Source organism: Sander vitreus, chromosome 21 (assembly GCF_031162955.1).
Source record: "Sander vitreus isolate 19-12246 chromosome 21, sanVit1, whole genome shotgun sequence".
Taxonomy (NCBI): Eukaryota; Metazoa; Chordata; class Actinopteri; order Perciformes; family Percidae; genus Sander; species Sander vitreus.
This window is the reverse complement of record NC_135875.1, coordinates 23,334,858-23,357,253: the sequence shown is the minus strand read 5'-3', so window position 1 is coordinate 23,357,253 and position 22,396 is coordinate 23,334,858. Positions and strand designations below refer to the sequence as shown.

The 22,396-nt window shown below is 41.3% G+C and overlaps 1 protein-coding gene across 8 annotated transcripts in view; it reads left to right on the top strand.

Annotated features, from left to right (window-relative positions):
- ccdc57 (coiled-coil domain containing 57) overlaps positions 1-22,396 on the top strand; it is a 97,405-nt gene that overhangs the window by 1,544 nt on the left and 73,465 nt on the right. For 2 of the 8 annotated variants that reach the window (XM_078279917.1, XM_078279918.1), the window contains exons 2-9: positions 6,175-6,294; positions 17,997-18,119; positions 18,820-18,963; positions 19,277-19,385; positions 20,746-20,760; positions 21,356-21,457; positions 21,980-22,137; positions 22,221-22,295. In XM_078279917.1, the coding sequence (XP_078136043.1) occupies positions 6,182-6,294; positions 17,997-18,119; positions 18,820-18,963; positions 19,277-19,385; positions 20,746-20,760; positions 21,356-21,457; positions 21,980-22,137; positions 22,221-22,295 (839 nt within the window). In that variant the 5' untranslated portion in view covers positions 6,175-6,181. Of the gene's footprint in view, positions 1-914; positions 1,052-6,174; positions 6,295-17,996; positions 18,120-18,819; positions 18,964-19,276; positions 19,386-20,745; positions 20,761-21,355; positions 21,458-21,979; positions 22,138-22,220; positions 22,296-22,396 lie in introns of those variants that run through there. The other 6 variants (XM_078279919.1, XM_078279921.1, XM_078279922.1 and 3 more) reach the window with 6 other exon arrangements.

Genomic DNA, 22,396 nt, shown 5'->3' with positions numbered 1-22,396 from the left:
GAATGAGGGACCGCTTGATCACAGATATAGATTATAAATCATGTATATAAATTAAAACAGTTAAACCAATCCACCAACTTCATCATGATGTGACAAGTGTAAACTAGCTCAAGGGTTGCTGTCTCGTTTATTTAGTTTAGGTCCAAAATGTGATTTTTGGCTTCAAGTATTAAGACGTTTTTTTTAAGGTACAAAGAGTTTCAAGGGTGTGGGAAGGGGGGTGCTGAGGGTGCTGCAGCACCCCCTGCTGGCGGGAGCTGGATTTTATATTTTAAATTTTTTAAATAATTACTAATTCACTGTCTGACATTATTTATATTTTTGTATATTAAATAATGAGGCAAATAGCAAAAAAGGGTTATGGATAAGTTTGAATATAGCCTACTAAAAATGAACTTTTATAGCTGCTATAGAGCTGAAAGTGAGTCAAGTGATGTGACTCGCTGAGAAGCGAGCAGGCTGAGGCTAGTTGACTGGAACATTAGTTGTAGAGAAGAATATGTCACAGAAAAGGATACAAGATTTTTTTTTCCGGCATAGTAATGCAGCTAAAATTAGCAAGATTTCATCTGTAGATGTTACAGTTGATGTTTACTCGTCCACCGCCGAGGCAAACTCTGTTGGGGCAGCTGAAGAGCCTGAGTCTGAAATAACATTAGCAAGCAACTCGGCTAACGTTAGCAGCACCATCATAGCATCTAACGATAACTTTACAGAAGGATTCGAAAAGCCCTGTCAGCCAAGCAACTTCAGTTATCCTGGAAGTAGGTTCGGCACAGACACTTTTCAACGGTCTTTTCAGCTGAGATGAGAATGAATGATAAGCTGTTTCTTGTCTTGTGTAATTTGTTGTGCTAGAGTGCCATCTACTGGGCACAATTGGTAGTTATCCTGAAATACGGGAATATGTTCAGCCTACTTCCTGTTCATGTGTGGAAAAGAACTAGCCTATGTTTTACACGCTGGTTCAGTGTCTCCTGAAACTTTGGTTATTTTGCAAAAAGAATAAGTTGCTTTAAAGATAATTCCGTTCCCTGTGAGGGCAATGCCTGTAAGTATGATTGTTTTCATTGCATATGTTTTGTGTAACAGAAACCGCTGTGACGTGGTTAGGATCACATTTACTGTGGAGAAGGCACAAGTTAGGCTATTCAGAAATTGTTGGCGAGGTCATTGCAGCCTGATTATTAGCATATATTTTCAAGACAAACATCTCTGGTGTGGTTTTGACGATCAGAAAAGTAATTTACCTTGGCTATATACTGAAACAGGCTAATGACGTAAAGTGCACTTCTGTGATGTTAGGGTGTGCGCAGTGGAGTCAGAGTGGCGAGTGAACAGTGGAATTTGTGGCTGCCCAGGACTTTTCTAAAACTTCTCACGCTCACCCATACACTAAAATGACGTATTTAGCTGTCAAAATCCGAAACATTTCCTGGGGGGAGAAATTGTCAGACATCCATTATTTTGATATTCAGCACCTCTGGTCAAAAATAGGTTCCCGCGCGCCTGAAGAGTTTTTAAAACAGCTGCCCACAAGCTTTAATGCTTGGCATGGTATAGGCACCGCCTTTTTAATGCCCGACTTGAAAGGGCCCATGAGGCTCGGCAAAAAGAAAGGCAGAACAAAAAAAATCATGCTTGACTTTGTGATACTCCCGACTGTTGTGTGGGTGTGGGGAGCCCTGTCTTTATTGTCCAAAGAATGAGTTGCTGATCTACGGTGGCAGTTTCGTCTTTTGAGTGGAAATTTACTCAAAAAGCCATGTTTGCTATCTGGAAAGAAATGTGAAAGTGGAGTTAAAAAAACACAAAAATCAAAGAGCAGTGGGAGTCACATCTATAGCAAAAATCCCAGAGCTGACTATATATTTCGAAGCTGCAAACCCCGAGGTTGAGACAACCGAAAACCCTACAGCAGCATTACCATTTGCTTCCACAGGTTATCTATCACAGTCAAACTACCAGATTTCATTTGCGTTCCTCTGGACTACAGTGTTTGGGGGTACACAAAGGAAAACACTTTTTTTAGGTTGTTGTTGGTTTTATGCAGAAGGAGATAGTGGTACTTTTTGTGTTTTTTTGCAATTGGTTGCTTGTAAAGTTTAAGAAATGCACTTACTCTACTTCACTTATATTTATCGCTCTTGGAAGAGGCATCTGCTAAATGCCCAGTCTTATTGCCATCTGAAATACTGTTCATTTCGACATAGTTTTGCGGGTTGCCATTTTTAAAATCTGGGTTAAGTGAATACAAAAGATATCGGGTCGCTGTTGGCGGTACATTCCAATCAATGGTCTACATTGTTTCAACTTCATCTCTTAGTATTGGCTCAGTTAGCTTTGAACCTCAACCAAGGTGGTACATCAAAGTTCGAAGTACGTTTGTTAATGGAAACGTGAATGTGTAACAAACTGAACTGAAATGCATCATAAATGCCTCAAATGTCATTATCAGTTTGTATAGAATCAAATTACTGGTATTTTAAATAAATACATTTTGTCATACCACCATTTTGTATTATATTTTGATACATCTGATGATCAAGTATTTGTAATTTGTAACAAGATACCTCTGATGTATGTGTGCCCATCTCTGAGTAGGAGGCTTGTAGTAGTAGTGGTAGTAGTAGTTTATATCCTTGACGTTCCACTTTCGGATTGTCCCGGTGCCGCAGGAAATTCCGCCGGATGCATAAAGTTTCCGTTTCCTTCCGCTTTCTTTGTGTTGGAATTTTAAATTCGGTGGATTTATGAGGACTACTATATTTTTGACAGCTCCTCAGGTCTCTGCAGGGTAACTTGAGACTGCTAGCTAGACTATCTGTCCAATCTCAGTTTTCTCTCGCACGACTATTTTGCAGCAGCTATGCTGCCCATGATGATTCTGATTGGTTTAAGGAAATGCCATTAAATCAGAGCATGTTTTCCTCCCATCCCTGAATGCTATGTGGAGTAGCCAGATCCTCCTTCAGCGCGCTTTGGAGGAGGGTCTGGCAAAGCGTAGTCTCGCTTTGACAGACCTTCCTCCACCGACATAACTATTAACTATTAAATATCAGCCATCCTGAAGTGAGCGGATAACAAGTACATTGTGGTGTCCCAGAACAGTCCATCTGCACCTGAACCTGATTGCACAGTCCAGTATATGAACTATAGAATATCAAAAGAACAAAGAACTTGTTGATTTCAAAAGAAAGGAATGTATTTTGCGACCCTTTACATTCCCTGTTGGTGGGAGGAGGGTAATGTGCCTCATTACTGTAGAGGCCCTCCCTAGTGATAGGAAAATATCCAGCAACTGGTTTTCCACTTCTACTAGAACTGTCCAACGTAACATACGTAAACAACTCCCTCTGTCGGTTTCGTTAACCTATCAATTTACATCAAGTCATTAGTCTGTCAGAGAGTGTGGCCCAGAGTTTTCGAATCGTACATGGAAATCTAAAGATAACCGAGATCTTCATCATTATAACTTAAATTACGATAAGGCACATTCTTAACTGAGATCCTTGATTTGTCTTATATAACTAATAGCAAGATGTTTGTAAAGCTCAACTCAAGCTGGAAAGTATAGTGTTGCTATACTTCTAATAACTAAAATTATGCCTCTGTGTAACCAGGTGCCTCTTCCCAAACGTGATATACCCACACAATCTTGGTTTGATTCTATCACGTTCGTTATTCATCTGAACAACACTAGTCTCTTCAATCCCACTGATTTTATCACTGCAGGTTCCTGCAGAACTCTGTGAGCCTATCTTTTAAGTCTGATTTATGGTTCTGCGGAGGCTCCAAGAAGAGCTTTCGCCGTAGTCTGCGTAAGTTTATAGTTATGCGTTGGTGTGTGTACACGTCGATCTCTTTAACACTAGCACAGCCATGACTGTCATTTTGACTGTTTTGAAATTTATATGTGTAATAACTTTGCTGAATAAAAAAATACAATCCTGCTGCTGCCTGACTTTTCCTAAAAGAGTCTGTATTTTAATTTAAAATTGTTTTTATATACATTACACAAAAGGCAAAGAAAATACAATCACTTTTACCTATTTCGGCCATACATGGTCATATTGACTAGAGATGCACCCATTACAACTTTCTAGGCCAATTCCGATTTCCGATTTTCTTTGAGTTAGGCCAGCCGATACCGATTTTTGCCGATTCCGATTTCATTTTGTCTAACCACTTTACACTTTACAAACGCTGAAGAATTTCCAAACATCTGACATGTTGCAGGTTAATTCACGAGGTTCCCTACATGTGCGAGAATAGCGCAGACACGTGCTTCACACCGCGAGTGGGTACGCACGACACACGGCGGAAAAGTTGAGAGAAAGGAAAAAGAGACTCTGCTGTCGTGTCCGTGTGTGCATGCGTACTTGAGAACTGTAACTAGTATAACTTATGTTGTCAGTTAATTGTAGCATTGACCGGCATGAAATCGGCATATGTCAGACTGACCTGCCGGTCGCTGGTCATGGCTGAGCACGTGAAAACCGGTCATCGGCCGGTCTATCGGTGCATCTTTAATATTGACCACTCGGATTTTCGCGGTATTGTTTTTAATTTTTTGCGCGGTTGAAGATGCATCTTTTTTGCTTAGTAACTACCATAGTCTCTGTCAGAGAAACGTAACTAGCGGTCTCAAGTAACAAGTGTGGGCATCACCGATGGGCCGAAGGCAGAGCCAGAGTCGGTAACGTAGGCTACTACGGCATGGATGGACTCAGTTCTGAATCAGAAGGCAAACACCGGGCACTCGCTCTGTGAAAGGCGCGGAACACGTAGATGGCCGGTGGTTGTTTACATGTTCATATAACTTTATACATCCTCGAACTGGCTGGAATCATTGCAACATCCTCTCTAAGGAGTGCACCAGTAGTAAAATTGTCCGGAGGAAGTTCATGCAGCAACATGTAATACTACTCAAATGTATAAATAAACTTGTTAAAATGTACATTTCGGTGTTATTACGTTTTTCTAAAGATATCCTAACACATCACATAATACAATATTGCAATTAGGTATGTATCATGAGAGATTATAGAGTTTGGAATCTGGCAGTGAAAATGACCGCTCACGGCAGTTCTAGTAGTTATGGAATTCCGGCACTAGTGTTAAGAGAATAGCGGGGCTGGAATGTGTGTGTGCCTGGGGAGTGTGTGGTAGAGCGAGAGAGTGATGGTGATTATCTTCGGAGCGAGTACTGACTTTAGAGGCATAGTGAGAGAAACAAAAGCTTGTGTTTCATTAGTGTTTCAACATGCCCTCCTTCATTTCCCCTCAGCCTTTGGTATGACGTAACAGCACACGTCGCACGTAGGCCACTACAGAGGGGAAGTGGGCGGGGCAGAAGTGGGGGATTGAAATGGAACGCACTCCTTGTTCACTTTGAGCCAAAACTATAAAGATCGACCGCCAGTTGTAGGCTCAGCGCTACTGCTGTGTGTTTTATTTTCCATCTTATTTCCATTAATTATGGCATTCTATCCCTGTTTTTTTGTTCATTCTATCTGTTTATATCATGCAATTTCCTTATTAATAGGCCTATTTCTTGTATGAAAGGCGCTATACAAATATTATTTATAAAAAGTATTATTACTGCTTTTTGCACATACACACCGCAGACTAATTTCAATGAGGCTTGGTAATCAGCTGCATGAGTTTCTGATTTAGAGAGTTTTTGGACTGCATCATGATCAATCATATTGATGCTTAGGCTATAGCTCGCAAAAACAGAATTTCTTCCATGCATTTACAGATAATGTTGGAAATAAAGAAATCACACATACAATATCTGGTATAAAGTTAATATTAACTGAACCAAATGCATAACTGCAATGCATTTAGGGTGATATCCACCTCTAAGGTGACCATCGTTGTTCACATTGCTCCCTCAGCCCTCCGAGGGTCGATCTCACCGAGTTCACTTCAGTTTTTCAGACAAATGGAACGACACTTTTGATGGCGGCGGGGATATGGTTAGGGTTAAGGCTAGGGTTAGGTGCCTTGAAGTCAACGGTCGCAGCGCTGCCTGGAAGGAGACGTTGGGGGGTTAAAGTACTTGTACTTGATCTTAAAAAAAGTGGTATTGGTGCATCCCTAATTAGAATGAATACTATGTGTTGCAATGCATGATGGCCTATATTGTTGCTGCTATGTGTATTCCAGTTCTACCATGCAGTTAGACGGGGACAGAGGACTTGGAGACCTTGAGACCCAGCTGGCTGCAAGAGTTCATAAATTGGAGAGTTCCCTTAAAAAGGCTCAGGAGGAGTACTCCTCCCTCAGGTACCTTGTCTACGTCCACCTCACATCAGGATAACAGTAAATGTGAAATTCCACTTTGCACCTCAGCTTTTAGCTGGAAATATTCCTTTAGAAATGTAGGATTTGCCAATGGACCCCAGTCTCTGACTTTCACAAGACACAAAGAAATACATGTAGCTGTTTGGTTTGTTGTCAGGTTGCAGCACAGTTATTTTTACTTTCACTTATTTGTTGATTATTTCAGTTATTTGTGCATCTTTTAAATTGTGAAATATAAAAAAATGGTGTCTATCACAATTTTCCAGAGCCTCAGGGAACATCTTCAAATTCAGTTTTTTTTATTTGACCATCATGGCAAAACCAAATACATTCAGTTTACCATAATATAAAACAATCGAAAAGCAGCAAATCCATGTTTGAAAATAATGTTTGGCATTTTTGCTTGATATAGGAATAGCTCGCACATCCAAATCCTACTGTGCAGGTCGGTTGGACGATAACATTAACTACGAAACAGTCTTATGTTTTTTGTTTTTTTTAAAAATATTTTTGGGGGCATTTTTAGGCCTTTATTTTCACAGGACAGATGAAGACATGAAAGGGGAGAGAGAGGGGGGAATGACATGCAGCAAAGGGCCGCAGGTCGGAGCCGAACCTGCGGCCGCTGCGTCGAGGAGCAAACCTCTATACATGTGCGCCCGTTCCACCAACTGAGCTAAACTGGCCACAACTACGAAACAGTCTTAACTGAAAGACACTCCCATTGAGAAGTGATTGCCTATTGTCCCACACCTAGAGACACAGAATGGGAGGGGAGAAATGTATTTAAACCCGTCTTTGGTTTTCATTTGAGATACTCTTGATGAAGGTCTGGAGGGACCGAAATGTTAGTTTTTCTTAATAAAAGGTGATGCTATAGCAAGAGCAGAGTGCGGGATTTTTTCCATTGTTTCGTAGGCATTTTGCTTGATAAAATAATTAAAAGATTAATCTAATATCAAATGCATTTTCTGCCATTTAACCAACCCATTAGGCATTGAAGCCCTAGTTTGCTGTCAAACATGGCCTAAGCCATGCTCAGGCTTCTGATTAATTATGTATTTGTGTAAATTTGTAAATAAATAAAATTTCCTCACCTGCTTAAGTGTGAAAAATTTCAGTAATCAAGTCAGTAAACTGTTGAATTATGATGACATGACAACAGTTAAAAAAAAAGAGGAAGAAAAAAAAACCAACCTGTGGCGTATTACTCAAGACAATGAAATGTACTGTTGCATCACTGGTACTCTATTACAATGGTTCCCAACCTGGGGTCCGGGGACCCCTCAGGGGAGCGGCAAAGATCACAGGGGGTGCGCAAGTCTTTATCTGGTTTGAGGTTGAGGTAAAAAAAAAAATTTGCACATGTTAAACAAATTATGATAATACACTAGAATATGTAATGTATACAAAAGTCTGTATAAAAACTATATATTTTTGTTCTCACTTAAAATTGTAGGCAGGCTACTTTAGTAGGCCAAACCTCCGGGACCTCTTAACCTGTGACCCTTGCTGTCATCAGGTCAGCTGCTAGTTGCTATCATCCTCATTTTTCCTGCTGCCACAGCATCACTATTTTATGAACGAAACATGGCGGAGAAATGTAAAAGTGCTGATAACTCCTCTGTAGCAAAAAAGAAAGTAAGGCTCTATCTCGAGAGTTACCTCAACTTCGGTTTCGGAGGGGGGGCTCAGCTTTTCCTAAACATAAGTAGGGGGGGCACCAAGGAAAAAAGGTTGGGAACCACTGCTCTATTATATACTATTCTGAAACTCACAACTGTTCAAGGTCTCCTTTAAATTGAGCAAAATGGTATAAGAATGGCTACCAAATCTTGTAGATTTTTTTAAGATTGTCCGTCATGCCATATTGGATTTTCTCCATATGTAATACAGAGGTAAGTTTTGTTAGCCGAGTCTTGAAGAGTGGCACTGCTTCTGACTTCCAAAGCCTTAAAGTCTCTATTAGTCTCTTTGCAATTAACATTCCATACATAATGGTGTGCTGTACAGAGGGACTATGAGTCAATAGACACAGGAAGTAGCCAAACAGTGCCACAGTTGTACATTTGAGAAAACCATCGAAATACTCCACACCAGAAGATGTCCAGAAGAGGTGAATTAAGGAACCATCAGCTGACTTACATCGATCACACAAAGGGGAAACAGTAGGATATATTCTATGTAGTTTAGTTTTTGAATAATGAAGTCTATGCATGACCTTACACTGGATTAAGTGATGTCTGACATTAATAGAACAATATTTAATTCTACTGAGACTCTTCTCCCAAACAATATCATCAATCTGGAGACCCAGTTCCTCTTCCTAAACTTTCTTCAAAGAGTGGGTGGCATAGTTCACCTGTTCAGAAAATACCTTGACAAAATCTGAGATCAAGTGTTTTGAATCCGGTGGGCCAAGCAAAAGAATATAAACCCTGCTTTCCTCAGGGAGGGATTCAAAGTTAGGCAGGTTTTGGCAGACATAGTTCCTAACTTGTAGGTATCTAAAGAAGTGTGTTGATGGGAGGGAAATGTGTCTTTTAGCTGAGTAAATGAGGTAAAATGTTTGGCAATGTACAGATCTTTTAAAAATACTATGCCTTGTAGCCTCCAACTATAAAAAAGTTGCATCTGAGGGCGTGGTCGGAAATGGAAATGCATGATTATGACACACTGGATAGAGGTTCTAGGCAACTTGCAGCACTTCTTAATTTCCTGCCATATTTTCAAACAATTAAGAACTATTTGGTTATTCACTAACATTTGAACTCTTAAAGGGGTTAAGCCAAGGAACAAAATAACATATTTCCTCACCTTTCTGTAGTGCAGATAGCTTTGGTTTATTTGCCCCGGTTTTGTAATATGTGTCAAAGATATCTGCTTCCAACCCAACACAATGGAGGTCTGTGGATTATCAAGAGTAACCAGGACATTGTATCTGGAAAGACACGTTGCTATTTTATGGTACTGAAATGTTTAAACGTCATTATTCGAATGCTGTCAGACCCAAACACTAAATTCTATCCACCTTCATTGTATTGGGGTGGAGACAGAAATCTAAGAGAGTTATTTCACAGTCGGAACAAATACAAACTTAATATCTGAATAGAAAGATACCTACCACATATAAAATATGTCAAAGGTAAATAAGTGACATAACGGGCCCTATCTTGCACCCAGCTCAATTGACTTTGTACACCGATGCATGTATCATTCCTATTTTGCATCCGACGCACAGCGGACTTTTCCCTCAACAGACTGACGTCGGTAAATTAGGGAATGAACTTGCGCTCCCGGGGGCGGTTCAGCAAAAAGAGGATGCGTGTTCCAGCGCAAACGTTCCCTAGTGCTATTTTGCAGTTTCAGAAAACAGTTCCGCCATAGACCAGGAAAAACCTAGTCTAAAGTCAGTGGTGCGTTATTCAGATGCTATTTTAAGGGCGCATGCTTGGCCGTAATGTAGTGTGCACACCGCGCATACACTTTGCTTCTCTCATCTCACAGACCCAGCAGTTCACATTCTTGCAAACCATACATTAATACAAAGAAAAATATGACCTTGTGTTACACAACATTTCCATGAATCATAGATGTGTTGATGACATAAATGAGGAAATATTAGAGGACTTAAGGAGATGTGATGTTGAACTGCATATGCCGATGCCACTTAACCCAAATGCCCCAGCAGCAACACGGGAGAGGAGAGACAGAAGAGCTGCATCGTCTATAGTGAGGTAATCTCGGTCTAATGTTAGACTACATTGCAAAAATATCACCATGCATTCATAACCTCGTGATTCAGTGAGAGTAAGCCCAAAACATCGGAAAGTATGTTTTTGTGACATTTCTTTATTTACATTTTGACAGAAAGAAAAATCAATAGCAAACGTCGGTCTCCTCGGCTGTAAACCGCTCCTGGCATGCGCCTAGCAACTCCGCCATTATAATAGCAATCCGCCATGGAACAAGCACGCCTGCTTTTAAAGGGAATGTGAGATAGCGCTCTGATTGGTTTATTGCACGTTACGCACAAACCACACCTTTGAGTAATGTAGCTACTTCAGACCAACCCATTTTAGATTTGCGTCGGGCGCAAGAGTCATTTATCCCGCCAGTATAATAGCAACAGCGCCTGAGATCCGCCCACAAAGCTACTTGCGTTTGGCGTTTGATACTTGCGTTTCAGATCGTTAAAATAGGGCCCTGTATGTTTCTTTAAATTTGAGTTAACCGACCATTTTGAGTTAATCCACTAGAATTAGAATCAGCTCTATTGGTATGTTTACACATACAAGGAATTTACATTTAGAAACAATTTAGAAAGGTGCTCAAGTGTAAAGATCTCCACTCCAGTTGCGATAAATCCCACCCCCTCCTTTACTGATGGAACTTTTGAAATTTGGAGACTTAAAGGAGAACTCCATGCAATTTTTACATTAATCTTAATTGCTATAAATTTATGAGTACTGTCGATAGCAAAAAAAAACGAACAGAATCAGTCCAGGCCGTTTTGGGGGCATATTCTAAAGAGTGCCTTTGTGCACAAAATGCAATTAAAGCTGCAAGCAGCGATGGACGGGCCTTCGCGCCTCTGCGTGCGTTGGGGTTACTGGCGGATGCCGCTCCTTGCGACCGTGCATTTGCGAGGATTTCAGAATTCAAAATGCCGGACTTCCTGTTGGGTTTAGCGTATGGTTCTAATGATGTTTTTTGTACGTCTTGACATGATACGTACCAAGTTTCGTGAGTCTACGATAAATGCACTGCAGGGGCAAAATTTTTTAACTTTGTAAGGGGCGCTAGAGAGCCATTATTGGGCGCCTATTTCCGAAACCCTTAAAATACGTAAATTTCCAGCAGACTCGATGCAACCGCCAAATTTGGTGAGTTTTTGAATATGTTAAGCCCCTCAAAAAGCCAATTTACTTGCAGAAAATAATAATAATAATTAAAGCTGCAAGCAGCGATGGACGGGCCCTCACTCCTCTGCGCGCGTCGGGGTTATAGGCGGTCGCCGCTCTTTGCGACCATGCATTTGCGCGGAACTCGGACACCGCGAATCGTCACCAATGAAAAGGGAACTCCCTGCTGAGTTCAACGATACCTCACACAAGACTCTACATCATACAGTTTATTAGCTGTCACAGGGGGCATGGCCAAAGCATAGCGGTCGGGGCAAACCATGACCAATAAAAAAGGAAGTCTGCTGAGTTCATTGATACCTCACATAAGACTCTACCTTAAACGGGTCACCTGTTATGAAAGGGGGCGTGGCTTAAGCATAGGGGGCGGGCCAAACCATCACCAATCAAAAACAAACTCTCTGCTGAGTTCAATAATACCTCACAAGACTCTACTTTAAACGGGTCACAGGGGGGTCAAAGGGGGTGTGGCTTAAGCATAGAGGGTGGGCCAAACCATCACCAATGAATAAGGAACTATCTGCTGAGTTCAGTGACACCTCACACAAGGGTCTACCTTAAACGGTTCAAATGTTATGAATGGGGGCTTGGCCTGAGTAAGTGGGCGTGATTATATTATAGGGGCCGGCTCAGTATCACATGTAGACCACACGTTCTAAGTTTCATTTAAATCAAATGATGATTTCCTGTTTGCCAGTGGGGGGCGCTATGACCAAAAGTCAATATTGGCCTGTAATTATCCTCAGGCCTGGACCCTTGTTGATACTGTGAAATTTCAAGCAGATATGACAATGTACGCTGAAATCTCTAGGAGGAGTTAGTTAAAGTGCCAAAATCGCACTAATTTCGAACTTTCAATTCAAAATGACGGACTTCCTGTTGGGTTTAGGGTATGGCTCTAATGAGTTGTTTTGTACGTCTTGACATGCTACATATGTGTACCAAGTTTCGTGAGTCCACGATAAACGCACTGCAGGGGCTCAATTTTTTAAGTGTTGTAGGGGGTGCTAGCGAGCCATTTTTGTGCGCCTATTCCCGAAACCCTTAAAATACGTACATTTTGATGCGACCGCCAATTTTGGTGAGTTTTTGAATATGTTAAGCCCCTTAAAAAGCCAATAATAATCCCAAAGCAGAAAATAATAATACTAATAATAATTCCTTCAGTTTCAGCCTTCGCCGCTGTCGGCGCTTGGGCCCTAATAATTCCTTCAGTTTCAATAGGGCCTTCGCCTCTGTCAGCGCTTGGGCCCTAATAAATCCTTCAGTTTCAATAGGGCCTTCGCCGCTCGTGCCCTAATTATAATGTCTGTGTAACATGAACAGGGCTCTTACGTGACAACAAGATGCGTTTTCAACTCAGACATCCTGCTGCTAGCTCGTCCTACTAGCTGCCAGCTGCCAGCTGCCGTCAGGGAGTGTGTTCAGCCAGGCTTCTGTGGTAATAATCACGCATCAGTTCTGTGTGTATTTGTAGCTCATCTATTGTGTGTGACATCGATCTGGCGTTGGTGAGTAGGAGTCTTGGCAGTGGCGATTTGTGTGGTTTCCTTAGCTGGGTTAGCAGGGCCGACCGGCGTCCTTGCTTCTCCTTCCTCCACGCCTTCCTCGCCTGCTGCAGCCGACAACAAGACAAAGAGCGCCAGCTGGTCTGGTGGATGTCCTCCAGAGGACAGGTTATGCCTTCGCGGCGAAACATTTTAGTTTATTTCCCCCTAAAAAATAGGTAATTGAGCACTGTAGTGGTTATGACCATATTAGTGACTATGTAACTACATGGAAATGCAATAAATGATGTCTGTGGCTTGCACAATAGTGTTACTGAAGGCTAGTAGGCTAACTGTAGCTCGCGCTTGGAGCAGCTGCTTCATCTGCCTGTTGCCCCTCTGTCTCGTTCTTTCCCATTCTTATGAGGCTAGTTCTTCGTCTGTATACTCGGGTTCAAATAAATAAGGACGACCATTAAACTCAAAAGCCTCTTCCATGTGTTCAATAACTTCTATATTCTCCATAGTTAAGGTAAGTCCAAGCTTCTTCCCTTATGAACACCTCGGCTCTTCACTCTTCACACACTACGCTCCGATCTGCACACTGCTGTTTAACTTTTCCTACTACAACTGAATTCCCACGGGACAGCGCGAGGCTAAGGCTGAATCCCATTTCTCTATCTTACCCCTACTCCTTACCCCTACCCCTTAGTTTACCCCTAGCCCTTGGCCCTCGAAAAAAGGCACACAAGACCACAAACAAACAAAAAACTACAGCTATTCTGAAATTCCAGACCCCAGTCTGATGCCTGTTGGCCAGTGACCTTTTCATCCATACTCCATTTCTTTCATTAGTGTCCTGTATCATAACCAACAACAATGTACAGGTGCATGAACAGGAATGAATTACACATGTTTACAATAATACAGTACCAATATAATAATGAATGGCTACAACATGAACGCAGAAACTTCTGTTCGTTTTCAGCCCAGAAAGTGGTTTCCTCCGGCGTCCCTGTGTGATACAGGACGGTATATGTAAAGCACGTATCAATGTCTTCAAAGCAAATAGTGTCATACACTGATATCAAACGAAATTCGCTGCTAATGGAGTATAGTTAACACTGTAGACATGCATGGAGTCCATTCAAGGCAGAGAAATGCGGGACTGTTGTGCAAATAAGCAATGTAGCTAACATTAACATTAACTTTAGTGTTAGCGTTAGCATAGCAAGCTAGCAATTTTTAAAAACGTTTCAATTACAAATATGGTTGCAAATATATATGTACAGGACTGTGTAGAGCACAAAACAAGACGTCGTAATTTTTAAATCAATTCTTTAAGCAAAAAATACTTACATTTATGGATCTCTCTGGTCGACCGGGCAGCCATGTTCCTTGTTGCGCAATGAATCTGGATACCCCTTGCTGTTCAAGTAAGCTCGCGTCCTTACTTGGCGTTAAGGGGTATATAGCCCTTCCCCTTAGCCCTACCCCTCGACCAAAATGAGTATTGGGACAGCACTTACTCTCACGGGAGCAAAACTAAGGGGTATGGGTAAGGGGAATGGTTAAGACAGAGAAATGAGGCGCAGACTAAAAGCTAACCTCCAGTAACGCTATTGTGCAAGCCACAGACATCATTTATCGCTTTTCCATATAGTTACATAGTCACTGATATGGTCATAACCACTACAGTGCTCAATTACCTATTTTTGAGGGGGAAATAAACTCAATTTTTTTGCCGCGAAGGCATGACCTGGCCTCTGGAGGACAGCCACCAGACCAGCGGGCGCTCGTTGTATTGTCGTCGGCCGCAGCAGGCAAGGAAGGCGGGGAGGAAGGAGAAACAAGGATGCCGGTCGGGCCTGCTAGCCCTGCTAAGGAAACTACCACACAAATCGCCACTGCCAAGCATGCCCGGATTATCCATAAGGGCACTTGGGCCAGTGCCCAGGGGCACCAATCATTCACAACCAGTGGGGGGGCACCACATGACACAAGCTTTAACAATATTTTCATAAATTGTTATATTATTCACTTGAAATTGTTGAAAGACCATACATTACTTGTTTATGAACACTAATTTCACAACAATAATAATAATAATAATAATAATAATAATAATAATAATAACATAAATCAATATTACATGACGAGTATGCGCAAATATATCATATATCATTTGGGGGGATGGGGGGTTTTAACAATAATCAAAAGTCGCCAGTTTAACCCCCCCGAAAATTTGATCATAATGATGAATGTAAAATATAAGTGGTTGGCTTTCTTGCCTTCTCCGTGTTTTTCAAGCACACAGCATGGCGGGTGCGCTTCGTGAGTTTATTCAGTATGCAGAGAAGTGTAAAAGACCGATCCACAGTCTGCGCTTCTTTCCAGAGCTCGTATTTCTTTCAGAGGACTTTGTGCAATAAATCCATATTCTTAGATCTAATATTGATAGTCTTTTGACCATATCTTATTCATTTTCGGTCATTTTATTGTTGTTAGCTGTGATGCTAAAGTAGTTTTAGCTTTCCCATGATGCTTTTGAAAGTTTTTGACCAATCAGAGGAGTTGTGTTCAGGGCCGTGAAATAAAGTCGGAAAAATACAAATTTGACCGACCCACAATGCTGCAACATATAGTATTGATTTTGGCTTTTTGAATTGATAGACATTTTGAATTGAGACATTTGAATATAGTGCTCACTGCTCATATGCCTACATGTATGTAGTTGGATAAGTTAGTAAATTGCATTTGAGAAATCCCTTTTGATTATGTCTGATATTTTTGGCAGCGGGAAAGCAAGTGATGGTTTCTCTTTGCATAATGAAAATGCTTTGTTTTTTGTTAGCTTTTTTGGCTTGTCTGCTGGGCTGATGTACTGATGTGTATTGATTTTGACATTTTGAATTGAGTGCTGTGCTTTTTTGAATTTAACATTTTGAATTGAGACATTTGAATATAGTGCTCACTGCTCATATGCCTACATGTATGTAGTTGTACAAGTTAGTAAATTACATTTGAGAAATCCCCTTGACTATGTCTGATATTTTTGCCAGGAGGACAGCACGGGTAAAAGGGGGGGGGGGGGGGCTTTGAGGTATACCACCTTGTCTTAATACGGGCCTGCTGCCAAGTTAAGAACACTCTTTGTTTTTCTGGAGGGACTGATTTATTGACAATACTTTTGTGTCTTTCAAGAGCTGGATCCAAAATGTGACAAATACAAAGAGGACACTGCTGACCTTTTCCATTGTTGTGGTCCTGCCCAAAATTGACTTAATTTTGGCAATTCATCTTTGACGCTTTGACCTCTGTGTTGCGCTCCTCACTTTGCCTTTGAGTGCCATTTTTGGGGTCGTTCCAACTGGTGCACACTTAGAAGGCCACCCAGGCAAATTTAGTGGCCTACTCCACGTTACTAGCTAGAAAACTAATACTGTTCAAGTGGAAAGATGCCCCCCCTCCTGCTTCTGCACACTGGGTTTGGGAGGTTATGCAGTCATTGGCCCTCATTTATCAACCTAACGTAGAAACCAGCGCAGATATGAGCGCATGAATTATCTTATGACAGGCTTCACGTGTGATTCATGAAACGTTTGTATCACACCAATCAGAGCTTAAGAATGGTCGTACATTAAATAATGCAGCGGCTGGAAACAATCGTAATTTAAATATCTCGCCCCACTATATTCTCTGTTTTGAGGCCTAATCCGGCTGAGAAGCGGCACTTTTCAGAGGTGGAGATTGAAACCCTGATATCTCAGGTTCATTTGCAGCAACTTCTGTACTATTTGGCAGCCTGAAAACTGGTATTAAAGGCTGTAGAAAGAATGTGGAATGGAAAGAGATCACTGATGCAGTCAACAGTGTTGCCGTAGTAAATCGGACACCAGCTGAAGTTTATTTAATTTATACATCCTTGACATATGTATGCTATAGTCCTAATAGTAATATACAGGCTTATATTGCAATATCTTAGGCCTACATGGTGTACCTATATTTAAATAAACACAGTAGCGGAGTTTATGCAGTGTCTTTTATTTTACTCGTGTTTTTTTCATGAGTAAGAGCCAGGCAACAGCTGTGAGGGAGAGCGCATGTCCTCCGCCCCCCGTGCAGGACCACCACCCTGACTCTGTCTCCTGACAGCCGAAATATGTCAATGGCAGAAATAAATCGTTGTGGCCATCAACACTTAAAAGAGAAACGAACACCTGAAGAATAAATAAAAATGTTGTGCATCGTCATGTTTCCTGTATTGAATGTCATTGCCAAACATAACACCTTTTAAAAGCGAGGAATTATATCCTGTCTCATTCATATAGCCCCAGTTGGGGCTGTGCTGGACACTGCTCTCTGGGCATCGTGTCATCTGGCTCCATCTCTACATTTATGGCACCCTGTTTTCCTGCTCGATGTTGTGCAGAACCCCACAGGCTAAAACTATGTTGCAGACTTAGGGTCCCCCCCGCTGATGCAAAACAGGGCCATCTGCCCTTAATCAATCCGATGGAGCGCTCCACCGTGGCCCGTGCGCGTACGTGTGCACTGTTACCGGCGCATAGAGGTCCTCTAAAAGGGTCTGCCATTGCTGATAAATGATCAATTGATGACTTCTCCTTCTCCTTCTAAACTGATTATGTGCTGCACCGCAAGTCCACACTGACTCAAAAACTTGTGTACACGAGTTCAGACCAGATGTGAGATTTTATCGCAGCCTATGCTCACGTTCAAATTGATAAATGCCTTGCTTTGCATAGGAATCGGCGTACGCCCGTCCTACGCCTGTTTTAGGTCGTACGCACGTTTCATAAATGAGGGCCATTGAAAGTAGAAATTATCTGATACACCATGTCAAACATCAAAATTTACTAGACGTAGAGGCCCTTTTTAGACTTTGTAGATGGGTTAGAAGCTCAGTTGCTAACTGAAAGGGATCAACATACAATCTGCCTTTAGTTTACTTTTCTATATCCTCCTTTGCATTCTTGCTGCATTTTACTATTTATTTATTTATTATTTTTATTTATAAATATGTATTTTTTTCTTTTTGTGTAACCCTTTGCAATTTGCATCTCTTGGAACTGCCTTCCATCCTGGGGGTGGGACTGGTTGGAGGGTAGGAGGGATTTTGGGTGGGACTGTGATGTTTATATTTAAAAAAGAAATCACGGTGAAGGCGCGGCAGCAATGTGCCAGTGGCCCCTCCACTTTGGTAAATCTCATATTAATAACTGACTAATATATTTTTTTTTTCATTTGTCAGAGAACGTTACCAGCAACTGAGGGAAGATTTCCAGTTCAACCTGGCTGTCCTGGATGAACGAGACAGAGAGTTGGAGAGATATGATGTCATAACTGCGAGAGCTCTGACTGTGGAGCATAACAGGTATAGTTCATCTAACCCTCTTCAATCCAAATTATTGTTGTGTCGTGTGACACTACATTAAGATTACATTGAAATTATAAAATAATTAAATATTTGTATGTAAAATAGCAAAAAAATAAATAAATGAAAAATTGTTTTTGACAATTTCATTGTCAAAAACAATGAAAAATGTAACTAATTTCCACATGTACTTTAACGAACTCCTCCTAGAGTTTTCATCCGATCAATTTCAAATTTGGTCTGTGCCATCTTAAGACCACAGCTTTAATTTTATTTGTAATATTTTGCATGTTTGTGTGCTGCTGCGCTTCCCTGTGTGTGTGTAACAAGCATAGTGTCTTCACACTGTGCATAAGCCTAGGCGCATTTTACTAAAGTGCTGTTAAAATAACATTGAAATGCTGCGTGATTGACTTTAGACCAGGTTTTTGTTGGTCAATGGCGCGATCATTTCCCGCTGCCTCAAGATAGCAATACGCCAAGAATTCACCTGAACACACCTCCCTGTAAGACCAGCACGCCCCAGGGCGCAAAGATGGGCGCAGGTGCATTCACTATTTAAACGACGTGGGCGCTGGACGATCTTAAAATAGCAAAGAAACTTGCGTCGGGCTTAACGCCGCGCTGCGCCGGGTGCAAGATAGGGCACAGTGACTGTCTCAATCGGCTACTATTGAATCATCATTCTAATCATTTGCAGGCAGGGGGAGCTGAACCAGCTGCATATGCAGGTTGACAAGCTGGAGAAGCAGAGAGCCAGAGAGACCGAGAAGAGGCAGGAGGAGCTCAGTAAAAATCAACACAATGCTGCTCACCACAGGCGGCAGCTGGATGAGCTCAAGCGGTGAGTCAGGGGAAGGAAATAGAGTAAGAAACACAAAAAAAATTTAGCAGCCCCAGGCTGTTTTCAATGAGAGCATGCAGTTTGCTAACTGCTGTTATGATGCTGAGGGCCTCCCTTTAAAACATCAACTCAAAGCGGAAATCACTGTCGGTGAGAGAAATCACTCACGCTTATTAGCGCTTCAGTATAGCTTCAGATTTGTGTTGTATGGTAATGGCTATCTTAAGACTGAATTTTGAACCTTACTTAATTAATGACATGGTACTGTAACTCCTTGTGTGTCTGTGCATGTCTTTTTGTGGCTGGATGGTAGTTCTATGGCTGGTGAAATTCAAAAGCAAAAGGAGGAGTATGAGAGGATGAAATGGGATTTGCATTGCAGGATACAAGAGTTGGAAGGAGAGCTTACCCTACAAAGACAGGTAAACACACACACTTTCATCTCTCTAAAGGTCTAAAAACTCTTTTTGGCCAATGTCTTTATACACAGTAATATGGACCATAATGTAGTTCACTGTTGTGAATAAATCTCTACCCTAGGCTTGGGCCGGTGTAAAAAATGTATACCGAATTTTCCCACTACTTTCACATGTCTAATGAGAATGTTGCGACTCCAGTCCACATGCTGGTGGTAATGCACCTCTAAGTAATGACTTTTTTTTACCTGCAGTGAGGTTATAAAAACCTATTTGGTTTAGGTGTTTACACTTTGCTTGTCTTTTTCATTGCTTGAAAATCCCAAATGTTTCCATATGGGGTAGTTTTAGTTTTCTTTGAGAATAACTCTGCCATGTATCATCTCGTCACCCCAAAAAACTCATAAACCTTCTAGTAAACCAACACACCGTTCCCTCTCCAACCACTACGGAAATATGATCTCATCCATGTTCATGACAGACACGCCTGTGATCCTCAGCAGTTTTATTTCAGAACGCAACAGAAAGCTCCGCTGTGCTTTAGCTTTAGAAATGCTCAGGGAAATGTAGTTTGTGTTGACACTGCCACATTACTTGTCAATAAAGTTAAGCTATTTAATTAATTAAACAGCAAAGGTCATAGCCAGTTTAACCGGTTAGCATAAAATCAAACTGGTTTTGGCGGTGAAACCGGAAATCGACCCAGCTTTACTCTAAACAGTAATATACTCTACGTCTTGTGTTACAACCCAACATAGTTGGCTCTGTACAGTGAAGAGACATCCAGTCCACAAGACTAAAATAACTGGTAGAGCAGCCAGACATTCAGAGGGGATCAGCAGCAGACCTTTAGGATGAACCCAGACAAAAGAGCTCTGAATCTCTGACTGGTGTCTGTAACACTAAATTGGCAGGCTTGTGTATGTTTGTGTTTCTACATATCTGTCTGTCAGGTAAGATGAGCAGGTGACAAATAGAATGGATCTTGTAGGCTAGTTTGGCTCCAGGAAGAGAATGTGCTGTTTATCTAATGTTCATCATATAACGTAAAAGATTAATTATCACCCTCCCCTTACTGTATCCAAAATAAAGATAGGTGCACAGGAATACGGTTAGGGACAAAAAAATAAAAGACTCATTGTCTATATTCTTTTGTACTTTATTTATTAGTTGGTTCTAATGAGTTCATTTTAACATCATGTTGTAGCAAAAATAAAATGTGCTAAATTTTAACAGTTGTTTTTTATGACAATAAAAAATGTTCTGCCTCATTCTGTACCAGATTACGATAAATCCCCTCAACTCTGTACATTATCATCTCCCTCCTCCTCATCCTACTCACTCTTCTCTTCCTTGCTCTCTTCAGCTGGCCCTGATGCAGGTAGATGCATCGGAAGAACAGGTCCCTTGTGATGGACAGGGCAACAGCGACCACCCACAAGCTCCCAGCCATGTCCGAATAAAGGCGATTCAGGGAGGGGTTGGCGCGCTAGATACAGAAAGTAGTTAATGTGGAGGCAGTGTTGGCATAGGCTATCTGCAGCTGCATTACCAGTTAATTTCTTTTGCAGTCAGCCACACCCCAAACAATTAATGCACATTACACATCCAATCTACATGTTTATTGCTTTAAGCTTACCCTGTTCAGATGGAGTGCACACATGTTTACATTGTAAGGTAAACATGTGTGACTCCGTCCATCTGTCATTGCTTGGAAAATGTTGTAAGATGTTGGTTAATTCTAGAGAGCAGTGATCTCTTCTTGATTTGTGCTGTAAAGTAATTCATGTTTGCACTGTACACAGTAGCAACCAAGCAGAGTTTGAATAGAAACCACACAATACAAAGTGGAGGCTCGTAGGGATGAAAGCTGCTTAGTGATGTTATGTTGAGTTATAGTAACTACGCCTATATCCCATAATAAATGCAATAGTGGTAAAATGTTATACACAAGATCTCTTCACTCTGGTTAACAGGAGATGACAGCAGCATTTGACAGTGAGCTCAGACAGCAGGAACATAAGTTCAATTTGAAATTGGATGAGGTGCACGCTGTGGTGCTGTCTCATGATATCAAGGTGAGAAGAGTAAAAGAATGGTGTTTATTTGTAAATAGGATGTGCTTTACTAAAGTAAATTGTCCATTTATGTTGTCTATAAATACTCGGTTTGTTATGTAAGGTGGACAAAAAACAAGACACATATATAGACAACATATATTGTATGCAAATTTGTTCTGTTATTTGCCTTAAAAGTTCAATTCATTTAAACTTTATTCGTGCAACCTTGCCCCTATTTTCACGTGTTGCTGAGTAATGTACATTAACATTCCATGGTCTCGTGAATGTAGCATAACTGTAGCAAGCTCCTTTGTAGTAACTAATGGTATAAAGCGTTGAAGAGGAGCAGAGACGGTAACAAGCCTAAACAACCAAAAATGTGTTATTATTTCTTAAAAGCAACATAGTATAATAGTATTCTCAATTCAAGTAATCTAAATATTATTGTAGCCGATTTACATGTTTTCTAATCTTCCCATGGTTAGTCCTTCACATGTAAAGTTGTCGTCATCATTTTTTGCTGTGTGTGTCCTTGTCTAGGTGGTGCTGCTGTCTAAAGAGATTGAAGTTCACAGCCAAGCTCAGCATCAGAACACAGAGGCTCTCAAAGCTTCTAATGAGTTATGTCAGCGGATACAAACCCAGCTACAACACAAAGAACTGGAGATTAAAGACCTCACTGCTGTGAAGGACTACAAGTATGCTCGCGTGTGTGTGTGTGTGTGTGTGTGTGTGTGTATGTGTGTGTTTTTTAAGATTTTGTGACTCTCTTCTGTCTCAGGTTAAAGGAGCTTGAGGACGAGCTAAGATGTATCAAGACCAAATTGAAGAAAGAAGAGGATGACCACATTAAGAAGTGAGTCATTAATAACACATTTAGGCAGTTAGAGCCAGCTGCTGGCCTAGGCAGCTACTGTAGGAGCGCATGTGGCCTGAGGAGGGGGGGAGAGAGAGAGA